The sequence below is a fragment of the Anomaloglossus baeobatrachus genome, chromosome 11 (genome assembly GCF_048569485.1).
Source record: "Anomaloglossus baeobatrachus isolate aAnoBae1 chromosome 11, aAnoBae1.hap1, whole genome shotgun sequence".
NCBI classification, from domain to species: domain Eukaryota; kingdom Metazoa; phylum Chordata; class Amphibia; order Anura; family Aromobatidae; genus Anomaloglossus; species Anomaloglossus baeobatrachus.
The window spans coordinates 74,144,089-74,167,711 of record NC_134363.1 but is presented as its reverse complement, the minus strand read 5'-3'; the positions used below and the strand labels follow the sequence as shown (position 1 = coordinate 74,167,711).

Genomic DNA, 23,623 nt, shown 5'->3' with positions numbered 1-23,623 from the left:
TATTTTGCCAAGGACACCTGAAACCAAGACAAAAGAGATGTCGTTCAATAGAAAATAAATGCCGGTGCCTGACTAAGCCTTATATATGCATATAGCTTACTTAGAAGGTAGTTCCTAGGGCTGTTTATTATATGAAGTAACATATGCTGTGTAGCTCCTCTTACGATACCTGAGGAGACGATTGTATCTCTCTACATAAACAAAATGGAGAAAAGTGGAGAAAAAGGAGAGACAATTATCTCCATCACATATCCCTAACGGAGTAGGTAGCTGGACGGACACATCGTAGATCTATACCTTGTCCAAGCCAAAAGGATGCAGAGCAGTTAGCTGGACCTAATTCCTTCACAGATGTAGGAAAGCAGAAGACACCTGCGGGAAAAGAAGCCAAGTATCAATGCCAATAAACCACAAGGGAGCATTCAATGGGAGTGAGTAACCGCCCTCTTATATTCAAGCTACCTGGCCTATCATTTATCCAATAATTAGTGCCGCACGGTGGTATCGAGATAATTCCTAGGTACTTATGAGATGCACGTAGGATACCTAAAGGAGCGAAAACACAGAAACCTCATCTTAATAAATTAATACGAAAAAATTCCTGGCTAGCTCCATAGGGGACAGTCTAAGGGCGTTGTGGGGTTAATAACCCGTCAAGAGATCTCTAATGGATCCATGGGCAGGTGCCCTTTAAAATATATACTAGTCACTCATCTTAATATGAAGCCATAACGTTAGGATATACCTGCAAAAAATACGGGAATTCAGGGAAACTCCCCTTTGGTCGATTACAATCAGTATTCGAACCGCCCAGCAGTATTTAGATGATACCCAGGTACCTGTGAGATAAGCATGGGATAACCTATAGGGTAAACGGAAACCTTATATTAGTATCCTTAAATGAATTCAAGTGACTTGATCCATAGAAGAGGGTCTGAGGATGTTATGGGGTTAATAGCCCATCAGAAAACCTCATGACGAAGCCCTTTGGTAATGGCAAACATTAGTCACCCATTTCAGTGTGAAATAATAGCATTTGAAATGTACCTACACAGACAACGAAGATTCAATAGGGCTCCCCTTAATGTCTGTTACAAACACACTCATGATATGATATACAGTTCGGTAAGCAGCCCTGTAAAGGAAGCAGAGGCAGAATGGCACATAATATGGAATCTGCAAAGATGAAAAAAAAAAACAAAAAACAAAACAACTCCCAGGCAGCCATCCTTGCTACTAAGCTTCCACCAGAGGGTATAGTGCCCTAAGTGACAGTGATAGTATCAATTCAGATGTCTGTATACAGCATTCCTGCGCACGTCTTATGGGGAATGCTGTAGATAGGAGGAAATAGCCTCAAGTCTGAATAACCTTACCAATGTAACAAAGGCCCAGTTATCAGTGCAGGCTAGAAATTGTACCTAAAAGAATACTATAGGTACCGCTATACACCAATAAGCTAGCCTGAACAGATAATATTATGCAGGCTATGGAGTAGTAACCAACATTACCCAAGGAAAGACTGTACAGGATAGATTAAAAAATGCAAGATAGCCCTAGATAAATGAAAAATTGCACTATATGGGTGTATGACACCTTGAAAAAGAAGAGGCAACAGGCAGATAACTATAAAGGGGTAAAAATGACCCAAAAGGGGAATTTGATTTGTATATAATGAAATGTCGAGTCCTAATCCAAAACCCAGAGGTTAGATGAAGCTTACAAAGCTGAGGGTCTCGTTCAGTCCCCCCGGGGAGACTGAGTCTAATAAAAAGGTCCATCTTGCCTCTCGTTGAAGGATCCTCCTATCCCAATCTCCTCCACGTAATGGTTGGTTCACTACCTCGATAACTTGAAAGGATATGGCCTTGGTGTCCCCATTATGGCACAAATTGACGTGCCTGGCAATAGCCGTATCCCTTTTGTGGCCTATATCCCCCAGGTGTTCCCCTATTCTGACCCGCAGCTGCCTCCTAGTTTTGCCCACATATCCCAGGGGGCAACTGCAGGTACAGAGGTACACCACACCTTGCGTCTGGAAATTAGCAAAATCCCTTATTGTAAAGGTTCTGCCGGTTGTCCAGTTGCAGAATTCCTTGCTCTGATTTATTAAGGGGCAATAAATACACCTTCCACATTTAAATGTACCCTGCGGTTTACGGTCCAGCCATGTCCCTTGTCCTCTAGGAGATGAGAAATGGCTATGCGTAAGATGGTCTTTTATGGAACGCCCCCTCCTGAACGTCACACTTGGGTGTGGGGAGATAAATCTCCCTATGTCTGGATCAGACCTCAAAATCAGCCAGTAGTGTTTAAGAATCTCCATGACACTGGGGTTTTGGTCATCGAAGGTGGCAATAAGTCTAGTGATCTGATTGTCATCTTTTCTCTTTTTTGGGGTCAGCAGATCCCTTCTAGAGTTTGCTTGTGCAAATTTATATGCTGGCTCAAGGACCCATGAATGATATCCCCTTTGCCGAAACCGACTCCTCATATCTTCAGCCTGGGTTTCAAAATCAGAGAGGGACGAACAGTTTCTCCTTAGTCGGAGAAATTGCCCCTTAGGGATTCCTCTCCTTAGGGGTGCTGGATGGTAGCTTTCCCACCTGAGGAGACTATTTGTTGCTGTGGATTTTCTATAGATAGAAGTGGCCAATTTTCCCCCTGTATCTCTTGAGATCTTTAAATCAAGGAAGGCCAGCAAGTCCCTGTTGATCTCAAACGTGAACCTGAGTCCGATGTTGTTGGAGTTCAGTCTATCGATGAACCGTGTAAAAAGAGACTCATCTCCTGTCCATAGAACGAGGATGTCATCGATATAGCGTCCTCAGAATTGAATCTGGGGAGCAAAGATGACATCCCCGTCTATGAACACGTGGGTGTCCTCCCACCAGCCCAGGAACATATTAGCGTATGTGGGAGCACAGGGGCTCCCCATCGCTGTGCCCCTGAGCTGGTGGTACACCTTACCGTCAAATAAAAAATAGTTGTGTGTCAAGATGAAGTGTAATAAGTCACCCACGAAGTTGCTGTGTTCACGGCATTGATTTCCTCGTGTGGAAAGGTAATAGTGGACTGCTTCTAGACCCCTATCGTGCGGAATGCTGCTATACCCTCTGGTGGAAGCTTAGTAGTATGGATGGCTGCCTGGGAGTTGTTTTGTTTTGTTGGGTTTTTTTTTTTTTTTTTTTCTTCTTTGCAGATTCCATATTATGTGCCATTCTGCCTCTGCTTCCTTTACAGGGCTGCTTACCGAACTGTATATCATATCATAAGTGTGTTTGTAACAGACATTAAGGGGAGCCCTATTGAATCTTCGTTGTCTGTGTAGGTACATCTCAAATGCTATTATTTCACACTGAAATGGGTGACTAATGTTTGCAATTACCAAAGGGCTTCGTCATGAGGTTTTCTGATGGGCTATTAACCCCATAACATCCTCAGACCCTCTTCTATGGATCAAGTCACTTGAATTCATTTAAGGATACTAATATGAGGTTTCCGTTTACCCTATAGGTTATCCCATGCTTATCTCACAGGTACCTGGGTATCATCTAAATACTGCTGGGCGGTTCTAATACTGATTGTAATCGACCAAAGGGGAGTTTCCCTGAATTCCCGTATTTTTTGCAGGTATATCCTAACGTTATGGCTTCATATTAAGATGAGTGACTAGTATATATTTTAAAGGGCACCTGCCCATGGATCCATTAGAGATCTCTTAACGGGTTATTAACCCCACAACGCCCTTAGACTGTCCCCTATGGAGCTAGCCAGGAATTTTTTCGTATTAATTTATTAAGATGAGGTTTCTGTGTTTTCGCTCCTTTAGGTATCCTACGTGCATCTCATAAGTACCTAGGAATTATCTCGATACCACCGTGCGGCACTAATTATTGGATAAATGATAGGCCAGGTAGCTTGAATATAAGAGGGCGGTTACTCACTCCCATTGAATGCTCCCTTGGGGTTTATTGGCATTGATACTTGGCTTCTTTTCCCGCAGGTGTCTTCTGCTTTCCTACATCTGTGAAGGAATTAGGTCCAGCTAACTGCTCTGCATCCTTTTGGCTTGGACAAGGTATAGATCTATGATGTGTCCGTCCAGCTACCTACTCCGTTAGGGATATGTGATGGAGATAATTTTCTCTCCTTTTTCTCCACTTTTCTCCATTTTGTTTATGTAGAGAGATACAATCGTCTCCTCAGGTATCGTAAGAAGAGCTACACAGCATATGTTACTTCATATAATAAACAGCCCTAGGAACTACCTTCTAAGTAAGCTATATGCATATATGAGGCTTAGTCAGGCACCGGCATTTATTTTCTATTGAACGACATCTCTTTTGTCTTGGTTTCAGGTGTCCTTGGCAAAATACCCCTGATGAACCCCTCACTACCTAGTTAGGAAGGGGGGAAACGCGTCGGGAGAGCGGGAGGTTCAAACACATTTGGTGGAACCACCGGCTCAGTCCTAACCATTCCATTTTGCTGCAGTGACTAGAAAACCTGGACCAGTCTAGGAACCAATTTATTCAATTCATTTATGTCATTGTCCTTGTCTTGGTTCGATTCACTTATTGCACCTGGTTTCTTGGTGGAGGGATTAGGCCAGTGAATAACAGGGATAGTGAGGGTCAGCCACCCGGAGCGGGGGGTACCCTAAAACTTATGATACCCTCCGTTGACAGGAAGGGCAAGTGGAGGATTTAATTCAGTCCCCTCTAAACGCTATCTAGCTATTTTTCTATCAGGATTTTTCCCTCACACCATCCTGTTTTTCATCTGATCTTTCACTAGCACACTGTCCATGTCATTTATGTTATCCAAGACACATGGTGTTGTATTTTAATTTTTATAATAAAGATATTTTTTTAGAGGTATTGTTTCTAGTGGTTTCTCGTATACTCTTACCTCACTACTCTATTATTTGTGGTTTTTTAGTAGTGGCAAACTGGGTAATAAATGGGGTTGATACTAGCTGTAAGGTCACCTGACATCAAGCCCAGCAGTTTGTGATGTCATGGCATCTATCAGATACCCGACATCACAAACTGTTAGTACTAACAAAAAAATAGATTAAAAAAATGTATTTGAAAAAACACTCCCCAAAACATTCCCTCTTTCACCAATTTATTATAAGGAAAAAAAATAAGGGGGTCCCACGATGACTCTGGACCATCTAGAATATGGGGGGACACGCTCAGGGAACGTATCCCCCATTTTCTAGGAGTGCAGACCCTCCATGTGAGGAGTGTGGGTGCAATGATTCTGCAAAAATAGCTAGAGGGTGACAAATTGCTTGAAAAAACAAGTCCAAATGGGATTATGCATTCTCTGTCTCAACAGCTATAAAGCAACGGGAAGGTATTATATGGTATTTATGAAGCCACTAGTTGGTGACCTATAACCTTTACCCGTCGTTCTGATGCCCATTCTCCTGAATACGGTAAGATTCCTGGTTTTGTTTATAAGAGGGACCCATGCTATGCTGAAGATGGGATCCCTGCTGTAATACAGGTATTTACTGTAATCGGAAGTCCCACTACTGTGAAACCTGACCACTGCACAAGAAAGGCGGTTCCTTATGTGGGTGGTAAAGGAGTATCTATATCCTAACTATATTTGGATTGTTGGGACAGTTTTGTTTGAGTGTGCCGGACACCTACCCCTAGCCCATTTGAGCTTGGTGGCTAGCTTGGGTGAGTGTCTTTGTTTTTATTACACGGTTTTATTTAATGACCTCTTTGGTCAATTTTTAAGGAACACATTACAAGTTATGTTTTAGGACTTGTTTTTTCAAACAATTTGTCATCCTCTAGCTATTTTTGCAATTCTCACTAGGGTGTTATAATAAATACATTTTTGCTGAACATCTCTGCAATGAATCTGCACCCACTCTCCCGGGGTGCACAGCAGCAGAGTCCATGTCGTAAGTGTTGCTACCAAAGCTGCAATGCCCTGCTCATGAGGTAAGGGCATGCCTAATCAGGAGAACTATTCTACATTTCCAAATATTTGTATTTGCTGATATTATTGCTATTCCACCTACTATATATTGGGGATAGGATCTTGGAGATGGAATACCCCTTTAAGTCCAGTTATCCAGCTGAATGAATACTAAACAACAGAGCTTGCTATTTAGACATGTTTTCTTGTGGCGTATAACGGACTCTCATATTTGGTAGTCATTCAGCAGGACAGGGCAACTATAAAATCAAATACCTCCATTTGGAAATATAGTATAGCTCTCCTGATCAACTATGTTCCTTACCTCATGACCAGGGCATTGCAGTTGCTTACAGATGCATGATTACCGCCACTCACTGTGTCTGAACACAAAAAGCTGAGCTGACAGCCGCTCTGTGCATGCGGCAGCGTCTATTGTGAAGGAGGGGCCGCGGGGAATCAATGCTACACAGGTACGGGGGGCACCGGTGAACACCGGTGGGTTAATAGGGAGTGACCTGGCAGGGCCTGGGGAGGAGTTTTCTGTCGCATATATCATGGCACATGCGACAGAAATCAGAGGAGTAGGGTGAATGCGGCCGGCACGCTGCTGTGCGCGTGGCCATCTTGGATTTCCGGGAGGGGGCACTTTGGCGACACCGGGGAACCGAAGGGGACCGGGGAGGAGATTTATCTCCCATCTGACATGTTTTTGATGCCAGATGGGAGAGTAAACATTTTTTACCGGCACTGTCATTTACTGTAACGTGATCATCGGTATACGGTGTATACCTGTGATCACGTGAGCGGGGACCGGAAAAAGCAGCCTGAATCATGATCTCCAGGGTCTCAGCTACCCCTGAAACCCTGGAGATTTTCTGACACTGGGGGGCGCTATTCACTTATTTCTGCCTGCTGTTTATAAACGGCAGATCAGAATAAGGCTACATTCACACGACCGATCCGTTATTGCGGTCCGCAAAAACCGGTCCTTTTTTTCACGGGTGCATCCGTGTGGCATCCATTTCCGCTCCATATACGGTCCATATGTCATCTGTTTGTCATCTGTGTGCCTTCCGTTTTTTTTTGCGTACTGCAAAAAAACTGAAGGAGGGAAAATACATAAATTTACCCAGGATCCATAGCTTCAACCTACATGAGACAGTCACAGGTTCACTCCAGTGCCATTTTCTACTGCTTTTCACAGCGTAGAGCGCTCTGGTGATTTTCTTGTGCTTGTACACTTGATATCAGTCTTTTCTGTCAGTATAATGGCAGAAAGACACATCTTGTCCCACTCTCCTGCATTTTATAATTTTGCACCCTTTGGTGCCTTTCATGTGGCACTAAGAGGTGCTTAGCCTTGCATTTACAAAAAAAAAACAGATAAATTTAAAAAAAAATGACGTAAGGTTCCCCCTATTTTTGTAGCCAGCTAGGGTAAAGCAGTAAAGCAGACAGCTGCAGCCTGCAGACCACAGCTGGCAGCTTCACCTTGGCTGGTAATCCAAAACTGAGGGCACCCCACGCTGTTATTTTAAATTAAATTAATAATTTAAAAAAAAAACATGTGGGGGTCCCCCCAAAATTGGATCACCAGCCAAGGTAAAGCGGACAGCTGGGGTCTGATATTCTCAGACTAGGGAGGTCCATGGTTATTGGACTCTCCCCAGCCTAAAAATAGCAGGCCGCAGCCGCCCCAAAAGTGGCACATCCATTAGTAGTGCCAATCCTGGTGCTTCGCCCCAGCTCATACCGTTCCCTAGTGCGGTGGCAAACGGGGTAATATATGGGGTTAATACCAGATGTGTAATGTCACCTGGCATAAAGCCCTGGGGTTCGTGAGGTCAGGCGTCTATCAGATACCCGACATCACCAACCCAGTCAGTAATAAAAAAAATTGACGACAAACACATTTTTATTTGAAAAAACACTCCCCAAAACATTCCCTCTTTCACCAATTTATTAGAAAGAAAAACAAATCCAGGTCTGCTGTAATCCAAGGGGTTCCCATGACGATCCATACCATAGTCACTGTCCCAGTCAATGAAGAACAGAATGTTTCCCATTGGCTGGGAGAGCAATGCAGTGACCTGAGCTAACATCAATAGGTCAGCCCAAGTGACTGCAAGGCATGACAAGTGATGCTGTCAGGAGCGAGGTACATTACCTGCGGTGATGATCTCCTGCACTGCTGATAGCAGAGCTGTCACTGACTTCAATGACCGCCGCCTTCACAGCCAAGTATCGAGGGAGCCTGTGACATCACCGCTAGTCAGTGTCTCGGGTCAACAGCGAGAGGAAATGTGAAGCGGCGGCCATGGAGGACAGTGACAGCGCTGAGGTCGGGAGGGCAGGACTTCATCACCGCAGGTAAGCCGAGCAGGGTAATTTGTGCGGAGTGCGAGATGGATGGAGCTAAGCGGGGTAATGTGCGCGGAGTGCGAGGTGGGTGGAGCCAAGCGGGGTAATTTGTGCGGAGTGCAAGGTGGGTGGAGCCAAGCGGGGTAATGCATGCGGAGTGCGAGGTGGGTGGAGCTAAGTGGGGTAATGTGTGCGGAGTGCGAAGTGGGTGGAGCCTAGCGGGGCCATGTGTGGGGGCGGCGGAGTGCAAAGTGGGTGGAGCCTAGCGGGGCCATGTGGCGCTGAGGACGTCAGTGCTGGGGACTACATGGCTGGGGACAGGTTGTGTTTGTGTGTTTGTGTATGTGTGTGTGTGTGCAAATGCCAAGTGCAGGAGGGGTCGGAGCCCAGCGGGGAAGTGTCTGCCCCCTGCACACGTAACTAGGGTAAATATCGGGTTACCAAGGAAACCGCTTTGCTTGGATACCCAATATTTATCTTGGTTACCAGCTTACTGCAGGCTGCCAGCGATGGCTCCCTGCACACTGTAGCTGTAAAAAGCCCTGCTTTTGGTGATCGAACCGTTCTCGAACGTAACTCGAACTGTCGAGCTTTTAGCAAAAAGCTCGAGTTCGAGTTTGATCTCGAGCACCCCCAAAATCACTCGAACATGAAATTGGTGAACCTCGAACATCGCTCAACTCTACATGTGATGCGTCCTGCAGATCCGCTCAGCCGCTGTCTCCCAGCCGCATCTGCTTCATTAACTTCCGGTTGTATTCACTGCACTGCTCGTCACTCGGCAGTCTTCGGCATTTTTTAGCCGTGTTCGCGGTGACGTCAGGGTTCACGCGATTCCATGAGCCATGGACTCGATTGAACTTTGACTGTCACTGTGCGAGTCTGGCATCGGTATCACGGCGCAAACTCTCCCGACAGGAGCGGTTCGGCTGCATGTGTTTCCATGTAGCTGAGGCGCTCCTGTCAGGAGAGTGTGCGCCGTGCTGGGTGATACCGATGCGAGACTGCACGAATCATACGCAAGTGGAATTATACCCTCAGTCTCAGCCTGCTTCTAGCTGTGTGCAGGACGATGAAGCAGAGCTGACATGGCTCTCCCTGTGGACTATGTCGGACTAAGGAGTTTTTTTTATAATAAAGATGGAGTCTCTAAATGTTTTTTTGTTTTATTTCTAAAAAAAAAAAATGTTTTTATGTGTTGTGGTTCTTTTTTTCACTGTTTACTAGAAATTCATGGTGGCCATGTCTAATTTGGCGTGACACCATGAATTTCGGGCTTAGTACCAGCTGAGAATACAAAGCCGGTATTAACCCCTTTATTAACCAGCGTGCCACCGCCATCAAGCCCGCTAGACGAGCTGGGTAAAGCACCTGGAAATGGAGCTAAAAATATTTGCAGAGAATAAAAGAAGTATACCTAACAGGGATCACCAAAAAGAGTCTCTTTCAAAAAGTTGAAAAAACTTTATTTTGTACAAGGTGCATAATTTCATGGCTCAGAGAGCAATGGTGGACAAAGCATGATACAGTATACAAAGATAAACAGAGATCTACATTAAAAAAATTTAAAAAGCCTCTTAGGCGGGCTTTGCACGTTGCGACATCGCAGGCCGATGCTGCGATGTCGCACGCGATAGTGCCCGCCCCCGTCGCAGGTACGATATCGTGTGATAGCTGGCGTAGCGAAAATTATCGCTACGCCAGCTTCACACGCACTCACCTGTCCTGCGACCGTCGCTCTGGCCGGCGACCCGCCTCCTTCCTAAGGGGGCGGGTCGTGCGGCGTCACAGCGATGTCACACGGCAGGCGGCCAATAGGAGTGGAGGGGCGGAGATGAGCAGGATGTAAAAATCCCGCCCACCTCCTTCCTTCCGCATATCCTACGGAAGCCGCAGTGATGCCGGTAGGAGATGTTCCTCGCTCCTGCGGCTTCACACACAGCGATGTGTGCTGCCGCAGGAACGAGGAACCACATCGGACCGTCGCGTCAGCGTAATTATGAATTACGCCGACGCTGCAACGCTGATACGATTACGACGATTTTGCGCTCGTTAATCGTATCATCAAGGCTTTACACACTACGATATCGCATGCAATGCCGGATGTGCGTCACTTTCAATTTGACCCCACCGACATCGCACCTGCGATGTCGTAGTGTGCAAAGCCGCTCTTAGACATAATGAACTGACCCGCTAACCACAAACGGATATCTAGGCATAATCAATGATGCATAGCAAATCCACACAGTCAAAAAATGTTAGATTAAACCCTATTGCAGATACCATACATAAATGTGTGGCATATATCAACCAATATAAACAATTGTAACACAATCTCCAGTATGTTTAAATAGGTCACTAGCAGGTTAGTGTCTATAGTCTGATAATCCTATAGTAACTCTATGCATTATTAATCAACATCATAATCCTTATTAGGCTAGTTTACACTAACACAGGTTAACATTGCCTATATCAAAATAAAGGGTTAAGTTGAATGATGGTATAAACAAGAGAAATTCCTCATATGAATGCAGATAGTATACTGGATTTAGAATATAAGTATAGTTACCCACTGCACCCAGGGGCTGTTATCCTGCTGCCTAAGAATTGAAGCAGCAGGCAAAGGTCAGAGCCAACATGGAAGAAGGAAAAACCAAATACCTATTGAAATATGTGGAAGAGAAAAATAAGGGGGGTTAGCATGGTGAGGACCCCACATGTATCGCCACTATACGGTGTGGCTTCCTCAGGGGAAAATGTGCTGTGTCCTTGTTTGTGTCCTAGTTATGTGCTGATTCAATTAGGTAATTGCTTACCCAGATGCAGATACGAGATAGCCCAGAATGCAGTATTAAAGATGGTGGCCGCTATGATGATCATATGATCGCGTCACATGATTAAATTACACCACGCATGCATATCAGGCCAAAGCGTTAGAAAAATGGTGCAAGTCGTTCTATGAATATGCATAGTTACTCCAAATGTGCATAGTTCCAATAGTCAGAAATAAGGAGATGCACTACGTGCGCACAAGGAGCTTATACACTGCAATGAGTATGTGGAGCGTCCTCCAGCCAGAGTAAGTCTCTCTGTGAATTGGAGTACTTGCTCAAAGTGTGCATGGCTCCATAAGTCAGAGATAGATAATTGTGGAAAGAGCTTCAGCGCTATGGAGGATAAGTGGGGCCCTTTCTGCTGCTCACACTAAGCACAGAAATGGCAATTGGATATCATGATTTATGCATTTATTTAATACAAGCCCCCAGGCATCACCCAGAATGTTATATGATTACAGCAAGTCCCTCTAAAGTGGGGATACTTGCACAGAATGTGCACAATTATGATGAATGGAAATTCATCAGCTAAGAAACAATACACCATATCCAGTGGCGGCTGCAGGCTGCAATTTTTAGTGTGGGGGCCCAGAATGCTTGAGCCTTACCATGCTGAGAATCTCAGCCCCAAGCTGCCTGGTTTTACCTGACTGGCAATCAAAATACGACGGGAGCACATGCGTTTTTTTAATTTTTTTTTTACATAACTAAAAAAAAATTATTGGTCTTCCATCTATTTTGATTGCCAGCCAAGATAAAGCCAAGCAGATGAGGGTGGGAGCCCATAGCCGTCCGCTTTATTTGCACTGAGAATCAAAAATACTGCGGAGCGCTACGTCATTTTTTAAAATTATTTATTTATTTTTATACAACTATATATTGTGTGTATATATATATATATATATACATATATATATATATATATATATATATATATATATATATGTGTATATATATATATATATATACAGTACAGACTAAAAGTTTGGACACACCTTCTCATCATCTCTAGAAGAACTATTAAGTTGCAACCAACTTGATCCAACTTGCAAGTGGCCACCTTAAATACCTTTTCTCATGATTGGATACACCTGCCTATGAAGTTCAAAGCTCAATGAGGTTACAAAACCAATTTAGAGCTTTCGTAAGTCAGTAAAAAGTAGTTAGGAGTGTTCAAATCAAGAAATTGATAAGGGTGCCCATACTTTTGCACCGGTCAAATTTTGTTTAAATGCGGATTGCACATTTTCTGTTAGTACAATAAACCTCATTTCAATCCAGAAATATTACTGAGTCTATCAGTTATTAGATATATGAAACTGAAATAGCTGTTGCAAAAACCCAAATTGTTATAAAGAATAAAGGTTAACATTAATAGGGGTGCCCAAACTTTTTCATGACTATATATATATATATATATATATATATATATATTGGCTGGCAATTAAAATACAGGACAGCCCATTTATTTTTTTTTTAAATTATTTTAAAAAATAATAAAACAAAATGCTTGGGCTCCCACCGTATTTTGATCACCAGTCAGGTAAAACTAGGCAGCTGGGGGTTGAGATTCTCAGTATGGTAAGGCCCAAGCGTTCTGAGAGCCCCAAACTAAAAACCGCAGCCGCCCCTGGAAATAGCGCATTGTTTCTTAGCGCCATTTACAGGTGCTTTACCCAACTTGTCCAGCGGCCCTGATGGCGAAGACACGCTGGGTAATAAAGGGGTTAATACCAGCTTTGTATTCTCACCTGGTACTAAGTCCAAAATTCATACTGTCATTCCAAATTAGACATGGCCACCATGAATTTCTAGTAAACAGTAAAAACACAACACACAGAATTTTTTTTTTATTAGAAATAAAACAAAAAATATTTAGAGACTTCATCTTTATTATAAAAAAAACTCCTTAGTCCAACGAAGTCCACAGGGAGAGCATTGTCAGCTCTGCTTCATCGCTCTGTAAAGACAAACGTCTCTACAGAGCGAGAAAAAGGCTGACAATGAGGGTAGGATTCCACTTGCGTATGATTACAGCGAGTCTCGCATTGGTATCACTCAGCATGGCGCACACTCTCCCGACAGGAGCGCCTCAGCTGCATGGAAATACATGCAGCCGTCCCGCTCCTGTAAGGAGAGTGTGCGTCGTACTGGGTGATACCGATGCAAGACTCACAGTGACAGTCAAAGTTCAATCGAGTCCATGGCTCATGGCAACACTAGTCAGGACTTTGACTACACCACTCCAAAGTCTTAATTTTGCTTTTCTTAAGCCATTTAGCGGTGGTCTTGCTGGTGGGACTTGGATCATTGTCCTCCTGCATAACCCAAGTGCTCTTCAGTTTGAGGTCATGAACAGATGGCCAGACATTCTCCTTCAGAATTTTTTGGTAGACAGTAGAATTCATAGTTCCATTTACCATAGCAAGTCTTCCAGGTCTTGAAGCACCAAAACAGCCCAAGACCATCAAACTACCAGCACAATATTTTACTGTTGGTATGATGTTCCTTTTCTGAAATCCTCTGTTACTGCTAAGCCAGATATAATTGGAGATGCACAAACCAAAAAGTTAAACTTTGCCTCATCAATAGGAATGAGCGAACCCGAACAGTAAAGTTCATGGTTTCTACTGAATACCAAACGTCCGGGAGACAGAGTCAAACACAGACTTTTACCTGTATGTCCGGTTCCTGCTTGTGTTTGTCATCCAAATAAAGCTTGTTGAAAGAAAGGATGCAGAGTAGGCAATCAGCAAGGTTTCCGGTGTAGCACTTCTGGCCCCATCACAGCCATGTCAAGTATTGGCATGGCTGTGATTGGCCAGGAAATCCACTGTAAAAAAACATTACATAGGCTCCCACCCTATTTTGGCTACAGTCTGTAGCCCCCACCTGTGAGCTTTACTGTTATATCACAATAAGGGGATCCTATGCCATTTAAAAGAAAAAAGAAAAATAATTAATTAAAAAAAGGCATATGGTCCCCCCATTTTTGATTACCAACCACTGTTAGGCAGTCAGGTGGGGGCTGGTATTATCAGGATGAGAGGAGCCATCGATATTGAACCACCCCAGCCTAAAAATACCAGCCCGCAGCTGCTCAAAATTGCCACATCATATTAGATATGCCAATCCTGGTGCTTTACCCTGCTCATCCCAATTGCCCTTGTGTGTTGAAAATTTGGGTAATGTACTGGGTTAATGACAGCTGTGATTTATTAAAAAATCACAGCTGCCATTAAGCCCTGGATTAGTAATGGGAGGCATCCCCATTACTAATCCTGTAAGTGAAAAGCAATAAAACAAACACTGAACAAGTGCTTTATTTGAAATAAAATACACACACCCTCTTTCACCCCTTTATTAACCACCAAAACACCCGGTCAAATTTGACGTAATCCATACGAACTCCCAGGACGATCCTCAGCTATGTTATATCCAGAGGCTGTAGAGAGGGAAAATGTCCTCTCTCTGCAGGCTCCAGGAATCACTGACAGCCGAGGGGGACCTGGCTGTGAGCAGGTGACATCACTCAGTTCACTGGAGGTCACAGGTGACCTGACTAGTAGACTATTGGACTGTGGGTCATGGCCGTGATCTGCAGTATCCCATCCTGATAATACCAGCCCCAAACTGTCTGCTTCAGTGTGGCTGGTTATCCGAAATGGGGCGACCCTGCCCCTTTTAGAAATCTTTTTCTAAATAATATAAAAAAAATGGTGTAGGATCACCTCTATTTTGATATCTAGCCACATTAAAGCTCACAGGTGGGGCCTGCAGCCTGTAGCTGTTGTTTTACCACAGCTGGCTATCAAACTATGGGAGCTGCCCACTTCTTTTTTTTTTTAATTATTTTATTTTTACACTTCCATACAGCAAACTGACTGCAACCCATCACAGATGCGGACACAGGGTGGGGGGCGTGTATAGCATTCTGTAACCAATCACAGACACTGGCAAAGAGGGTAGGTGGGGAAAGCAGTAAATATTGATGAACCTTAATAAGAGAGCCTAGAAGTTTGGCTGCAGTGTGATCCTCTGGGAAACATGGCATCTATATCTAGTCTGCTCTTACTACCATTTAACTTCCATTTGTATCCCCTAACACTAAAGGGGGCTTTACACGGTACGACCGATTGTGCAATTTCACAATCGATCGTACCCGCCCCCGTTCTTTGTGCGTCACGGGCAAATCGCTGCCCGTGGCGCACAAAGTCTGTAACCCCTGTCACACATACTTACCTCTCGTGCGACCTCTCTGTGGGCGGCGAACGTCCACTTCCTGGAGTGGGAGGGACGTTCGGCGTCACAGCGACGTCACACGGCCGCCGGCCAATGGAAGCGGTGGGGCGGAGATGAGCGGGACATAAACATCCCGCCCAACTCCTTCCTTCACATAGCTGGCGGCGGCCGCGTGACGCAGGTGAGCTGCTGTTCGTCGTTCCCGTGGTGTCACACGGAGCGGCGTGTGGTACCACGGAAACGATGAACAACTAAATTAAACGATATTATGGAACCTAGCGAGCAGTACACGACTCACGATTTGTGAGCGATACTGCGTCGCTAGGAGGTGTCAGACAGGCCGGCATCGCCAGCAATGCTGGATGTGCGTCACAAAAATCGTGACCCCGACGATCTATCGCATGATAGATTGTCTGGTGTAAAGCAGCCTTTACTCTGTCCATTTTACCACCCAGGACCTCTCTTTCCCATTGACTTGTATGGGGTTTGTTGTCCAGGGTCAAGTTCGGCTGTCGAACCTGATTTATTTATGCTTTTTAGCCGTTATGTTCTTTTTGCTCAGCATTTGGTTTTTGTCTTGGAACTCTGCCATGGAGGCCATTTTAGCCCAGTCTCTGTGTTATGGTGGAGTTATGAACACTCACCTTAACTGAGACAAGTGAGCCCTTCAGTTCTTTTGATGTTGTTGTAGGGTCCTTTGTGACCTCTTTGATGAGTTGTTGCTGCGCTCTTGGGGTAATTTTGGTCAGCTGCCCTCTCATGGCAAGGTGGATAATAGCTCTCACTGTGGTTTGCTGGTGTCCCAAAGCTTTAGAAATAGCTTTTTCAACCTTTTCCAGACTGATGATGATAGATCTCAATTACTTTGTTTCTCATTTGTTATTGAAGTTCTTTGATGTCTAGCTTTTGAGGATCTTTTGGTCTACTTCACTTTGTCAGACAGGTCCTATTTAAGTGATTTCTTGATTAAGAAAATGAGAACAGCTCTGGCAGTAATCAAGCCTGTGTGTGGCTGGGGAACTTGATCTCAGCTTCCCAAAGAGGTGATAAACCACAGTTAATTTATGGGAGAGGGTTGAGGGGGTGCAAACACTTTTGCACATAGAGTCCTAAAGGTTTGAATTTTTTTTCCTTAGTGATAAAGACCTTCATTTATAAACTTAATTTTGTGTTTGTGATTTGTTTGTCCAATATTTAAATTTGTTTGGTGATCTCAAACAATTAAGTGTGACAAACATGCAATGAATAAGAAATCAGGAAGGGAGCAAACACTTTTTTCACACCACTGTATGAAACACTGCAATTGAAAAAGACTTGGGTGTATGGGTGGACAGCAAACTCAACTTTACTGACCAGTGTCAGGCAGCAGCTGCTAGGGCTCATAAAATAATGGGAAGCATTTAAAAAGGAATAGATGCTCATGAGAGGAACATAGCTTTACGCCTATACAAGTCACTAGTGCAACCACACTTAGACTACACAGCCAAGGAAACTCTCAATTGGTTTTAGATAAAAAAATAAAGCTGCTAAAATGGCCCAGTCAATCACCTGACCTGAATCCTATAGAAAATGTATGGAAGGAACTAAACCTGACAGTTCATAGAAAGATTCCACATAAACGTCAGGCTTTGAAGAGTGTTTGTGTTGAAGAATGGGCAAAAATCGCACTTGAGCAATGAATTCCACTAGTTTCTTATACAGGAGGCACCTTGAAGATGTCATAACCAAAAAAGACTTGTGTACAAAGTATTAATTTTATTCATTGTGTTCAATACTTTTTCCCTGTGTAATTTGTCTTCACTACTCATAACTTAATTTCTTTTCTTCTATGGTTTGATTTCTTTGCATGTGTATATTGGATGGATTGTTACTGACATCAGATGAGAATTTACTTAGAAAATTGGTGATGCGTTCAATACTTATTTCACCTGCTGTATACAATCACGAAAGCAGACAGAATGAAAATTGATGCCTTTTAGATGAGGTGCTGAAGAAGACTTCTTTGAATCCCATGGACAGCTATGGTTAACAACAATTATATTCTTGATCATATAACCCAGAGAGGAGAAGATCATCCGGCAGAAACTCTGACCTATTATGGATGTACAATGAGGGCAAATTCACTAGAAAAGGAGATAGTACTCAGAATGGTCAGTGGTAAAAGGAAATGGGAAAACAAAGGCCCAATGACTATACACCATCCAGAGTGACACAAGAATGAACATCAAACAATTTGAAAGAACTAGTGGAAAACAAGGAAGCATAAAGAGAAGCAGCATATAGAGCATTGCAGTGCATTTGTGTGTCTATAGCTCTCTTTTTCTCTTCTTGCTTTCTATAGACTTCTATGTGCAACAGATATAAGCTGATCCCTCAGTGAGCTGATAATCTATCTTACTTTACATCTCTCTATTTAGGACTTTTATCATTAAATTGAGAGGGGGTAATGAGTGCAAGAGCCAAATGAACAGAGGAGTAGAGTTTGAAAAGTGGACAAAGCCATTGTTCTATGATGAGACATATTGCAAAGTTTGTGATTTGACAGTCACATTTTACTATTTATAGGGAGAAAATGCAAACAGGTTTCATGTCGCGAGCGGAGAGGGGTTTTTGGGGAATGCCACTCGCCTGGGGGAATCTCTGGCGCTCGGGTCCGGTGCTTCTGCTCCTCGGTGGCTCGAGCATGGGGCCGGACCCGGGGCTCAAGCAGCGCCTCCTCGCCCACGAGTGAAAAGGAGAGGATTGGTGGTGGGATGTCAGTTGTGACATCACCCACGGGGTTGTGGTGATGGTGGGCACCACCGCTGCTGGTGACGGGGGTTCCCGGGAGCGATGGCGGAGAGCAGCTGAGGTGTTGGCCCCTCCGTGGGTAGGGGCTGTTGGTCCTGGGGCCCCGGTTGGGGGTGGAATTAGTGAGTAGGGGATAGGTGCAGGTGCTGATGCAGGGAGGCAGCGCGGATGTGGGGCCGCGGTGCAGCGCTGTGCCGGATGGCACTGGTGTACTCACTCAGGTAGTCAATGACAGAGTCTCTGGTAAACCAAACGGCTGGATGGACGGGGCCCACAGTCGGCTGCGGCTTCTTCACTCTCCCCGGAGGGGTTGGTGGCGGCTGTCTTTCCCTGCACCTGTGTGTAAGTGTTTGACCCCTATGGATACCCACGGGTGGTCCGCTCCCTGGCTTGTACATGTCGGGAAAGCCCGTTTTGCCCTCAGGCGCTGGCCCTTGGATCTCTGGCCGTTGGCGGTGGCTCTTATCTGCATGGGTTGGGCTGTTGCCTTCTGACGGGACTTGGGTGGGAATGAACCCCTGAGGTCCAGACCGCAATCAGCGAATTTGACCGTTACGGCGGCTTCCGAGCCCAGTCGGGGTCTGCGTACCCTGCCTTGGTGCTTAGCTTCCCTCCGTTCCCCGGTTCGGTACCGGCAGGCCACCGCCCGACCCCGGTCCTATGGTTCCGCGGACGCCCACTAACTCATGCAGACGGCCACCACTGTCTGCCGACCTTGCTGACTGTGCCTGGGCTCCGACCCAGACACACAAAGTCTCTCCACTTCAATCTCTAACTCCACTGCCCTTGAACTCGAAACTCTAACTAACTGTTTTTCCCGCCTCCAGGCCTGTGAACTCCTCGGGGGGGGGGGGCAACCGCCTTTCTCCGCCCCACCTGGTGTGGATATCAGACCCTGGAGGAGGCAACAAGGGTTTTGTTGACGGGTGTTCCTGACCAGGGGAGGGTGTGTGTGTGTGTATGTCATGGTGTTCTGTGACCTCTGGGGTCCAGGGTGTCACATTCACATATTTCATAATCTAATTCCAGGTTATCTACACTGTTCGAGATCCAAGAGATGTTATAGTATCACATTTTTATTTTGGAAAAATTAGTGTCTTCTTCAATGAGTTTGAAAGTATTGATGAACTTATAAAGGAATTCTTGTGGTCAGAAGAATGTAAGTATAAATTCCTTCCAAATTGTCAAGTCCACATTTTTACAAGTTACTTCTCTGTTTCTCACATATATTTTTGCTTACAGTGCCGTATGGATCTTGGTTTGACCATGTTAAGGAATGGATCCAGTTGGTAGGCAAAGAAAACTTCATGTTGAACTCATATGAGGATATGCAAAAGGTATCTATCAAGCTGCATCCAAAGTAGTGCAAATACTGCTAATTTATAGAAAAAACAAAAGCACAATTTCATAAGGTGAAGGGTAATTATTATTATTATTGTACCATCAATTCCATGGCGCTTTACATGTGAAAGGGGTATACATAATAAGGACAAGTACAATAATCATAAACAATACAAGGCACAGATTGGTACGGGAGTATAGAGGTCCCTGCCCTCGAGGGCTCACAGTCTACAAGGGATAGGTGAGGATACAGTAGGTCAGTAGGTTAGGGTATATCTGCCATATTTATTACACCGTTCAATATTTTTGAAGGGAGTTTACGACACAGTAACTAAAAACTGAAATGATGCTGCTGATTGTATTATGTGATTTGTCTTGGCTTTTCGGTGATGCCTATTTTATAGGTTGGGTTTAGAGTGATTGCTTTTCCTGATGTACAGTGCCTACAAGTAGTATTCAACCCCCTGCATATTTAGCAGGTTTACACATTCGGAATTAACTTGGCATTGTGACATTTGGACTGTAGATCAGCCTGGAAGTGTGAAATGCACTGCAGCAAAAAAGAATGTTATTTCTTTTTTTTTTTTTTTTTTTTAAATTGTGAAAAGTTTATTCAGAGGGTCATTTATTATTCAACCCCTCAAACCACCAGAATTCTGTTTGGTTCCCCTAAAGTATTAAGAAGTATTTCAGGCACAAAGAACAATAATGAGCTTCACATGTTTGGATTAATTATCTCTTTTTCCAGCCTTTTCTGACTAATTAAGACCCTCCCCAAACTTGTGAACAGCACTCATACTTGGTCAACATGGAAAAGACAAAGGAGCATTCCAAGGCCATCAGAGACAAGATCGTGGAGGGTCACAAGGCTGGCAAGGGGTACAAAACCCTTTCCAAGGAGTTGGGCCTACCTGTCTCCACTGTTGGGAGCATCATCCGGAAGTGGAAGGCTTATGGAACTACTGTTAGCCTTCCAAGGCCTGGACAGCCTTTGAAAGTTTCCTCCCGTGCCGAGGCCAGGCTTGTCCGAAGAGTCAAGGCTAACCCAAGGACAACAAGGAAGGAGCTCCGGGAAGATCTCATGGCAGTGGGGACATTGGTTTCAGTCAATACCATAAGTAACGTACTGCACCGAAATGGTCTCCGTTCCAGACGAGCCCGTAAGGTACCTTTTACTTTCAAAGCGTCATGTCAAGGCTCGTCTACAGTTTGCTCATGATCACTTGGAGGACTCTGAGACAGACTGTTTCAAGGTTCTCTGGTCTGATGAGACCAAGATCGAGATGTTTGGTGCCAACCACACACGTGACATTTGGAGACTGGATGGCACTGCATACGACCCCAAGAATACCATCCCTACAGTCAAGCATGGTGGTGGCAGCATCATGCTGTGGGGCTGTTTCTCAGCCAAGGGGCCTGGCCATCTGGTCCGCATCCATGGGAAGATAGATAGCACGGCCTACCTGGAGATTTTGGCCAAGAACCTCTGCTCCTCCATCAAGGATCTTAAGATGGGTCGTCATTTCATCTTCCAACAAGACAACGACCCAAAGCACACAGCCAAGAAAACCAAGGCCTGGTTCAAGAGGGAAAAAATCAAGGTGTTGCCGTGGCCTAGTCAGTCTCCTGACCTTAACCCAATTGAAAACTTGTGGAAGGAGCTCAAGATTAAAGTCCACATGAGACACCCAAAGAACCTAGATAACTTGGAGAAGATCTGCATGGAGGAGTGGGCCAAGATAACTCCAGAGACCTGTGCCGGCCTGATCAGGTCTTATAAAAGACGATTATTAGCTGTAATTGCAAACAAGGGTTATTCCACAAAATATTAAACCTAGGGGTTGAATAATAATTGACCCACACTTTTATGTTGAAAATTTATTAAAATTTAACTGAGCAACATAACTTGTTGGTTTGTAAGATTTATGCATCTGTTAATAAATCCTGCTCTTGTTTGAAGTTTGCAGGCTCTAACTTATTTGCATCTTATCAAACCTGCTAAATCTGCAAGGGGGTTGAATACTACTTGTAGGCACTGTACATTCACTTACGACATCTTATGTTTACATATGACATGTTTTGGTGGTACAAACAACAGCATGTTAATAAAGTCATGCAATATATCTAAAACAGTATAGATAAAATGTTATGTCAATAAAATGTAAAATAAAATGTCGATTACATATATGGTAGTAGAGAACAAAGCTATGATTTGCCAAGCGATGGATAGAAAGTGGATATAGCCAGGGGCATAAGTAGGAAACACAAGGGTATCAGGCATTCTATTTCCAGTTCCTATAAGTGTTGGACAATGTAAACTAATTTCACTTTACACAACAGCGCATGAACCTTCTGCCAAAATCAATTAGAATGTCAGTAATTACATTTTCTATACCAGGAGCAAGAGGGAAATAAAACCAAATTTAATTCCAGGCAAGCAAGACCACATGGTGCAACAATGACCAAACTAACAAAGGGGAAGAAAGGTTATTTATATAGTAAACCAAACTAGGTTGTCAATTCAAAAATAAACTTGGTTAATCCTCAACATTTTACCCCTGAACACGGCTGTAACACCTACAGTACAGACCAAAAGTTTGGACACACCTTCTCATTCAAAGGAGAGCTCATCAAGAGAATGCCAAGAGTGCGCAAAGCAGTAATCAAAGCAAAAGGTGGCTACTTTGAAGAACCTAGAATATAAGACATATTTTCAGTTGTTTCACACTTTTTTGTTAAGTATTTCATTCCACATGTGTTAATTCATAGTTTTGATGCCTTCAATGTGAATCTACTATTTTCAAAATCATGAAAATGAAGAAAACTCTTTAATGAGAAGGTGTGTCCAAACTTTTAGTCAGTACTGTATGTGTCATGAGGTTTTACATAACACTACATTCCAAGATTTCACCTGACACTCAATGAACTGAATGCATCAAAGGAAAGGATAGCCTCTCGGTTACACACTTCAGTAGACTAGCGGAAGATACTGTTTATGTCACACAGAGTATTCAAATTGTCTCTTCAGGGAGGAAGAAGAAGATGAATTCTGGTGCCACCTATTGGATGTAGCAATCCTAGAAGTTAAAGTGATCCTCCAACGAGTCTTGGCTTAGGATTTATGCCAGATCAGAACCTCAATTTGCAGAAACAGAGTTTCGGGATCGTTGGAGGGTCACTTTGACTTCTAGGATTGCTACATCCAATAGGTGGCACCAGAATTCATCTTCTTCCTCCCTGAAGAATCTGAATATTTCCCAGAGGAGCATTGTGACTTAAAAGTCTCCTCACCACTGGCATGCTGGAATGGTGTGTCAGCCTCTGTAAGGAGAATAACGTTTTCTCTAGACTATGTCACAAAAAGTTTTACACAAAACTAGCCAACTGTCATTGCAGCATCAGACGCTGTTCACATTGCAGATTCTAACACCCTACCCCGATGGCTTCTCTGGTGTTTCTGAGCTACACAGGCACACTCGAGCCTGTGTAGATCAGAAACACAAGAGAAAACATTGACAGAGTTAACCTCTGCTAGCCTGCTTGTTAGACTGCCTTAGAAAATGTGATTCCAGAAGCCTATCACATATGTTCCTCTTAACCTATGTTCCTTGGATTAAAGGAGATCTTGCACCCATGCCAACTATTGTTTCTGCTGTGTTGGTCTGCGTGCTGTGGTGTCCCAGATTTGCTGGCTAAAGAGTTGCCTTATGCTTGGTGTTGTTGTGGAGCTACTCGTCGTTTTGTTGTTTCCACTCTGCTCTTTTTCCTAATCCCTTGTTGTTTTATACCTTTATATGTGTGTGCTGTGAGACAGTGTTTTGGCTTCCTCTGTTTGTCTGTTTCTGTGGGTTAAATCACACTCCCGTCCCAGCCCCCCTTGGAGGAGGGGGTATAACATCAGGGCTGGTCAGGAGCAGGGCCAGGAAGTAGACTCCGACATCCCCACCATTAAGGGTATCTCTGAGAATAGAGATAGCACAGGGCCCCCTAGTCTGATGGTCAGCTTAGGGGCCTCGGTTACCTGCTATCTACATAGTCACTCGTGACAGTTTAGTGATTTGAATTTGATGCAATGTTTGTCATATGGTACTTTAAAAAACTTA

At 44.1% G+C, this 23,623-nt stretch overlaps 1 protein-coding gene across 1 annotated transcript in view; it reads left to right on the top strand.

The window, feature by feature from the left end:
• LOC142255960 (sulfotransferase 2B1-like) overlaps nt 1-23,623 on the top strand; it is a 221,894-nt gene that overhangs the window by 89,124 nt on the left and 109,147 nt on the right. The window contains exons 5-6 of the mRNA XM_075327422.1: nt 19,209-19,338; nt 19,422-19,516. Of these exons, the coding sequence (XP_075183537.1) occupies nt 19,209-19,338; nt 19,422-19,516 (225 nt within the window). The remainder of the gene's footprint in view (nt 1-19,208; nt 19,339-19,421; nt 19,517-23,623) is intronic.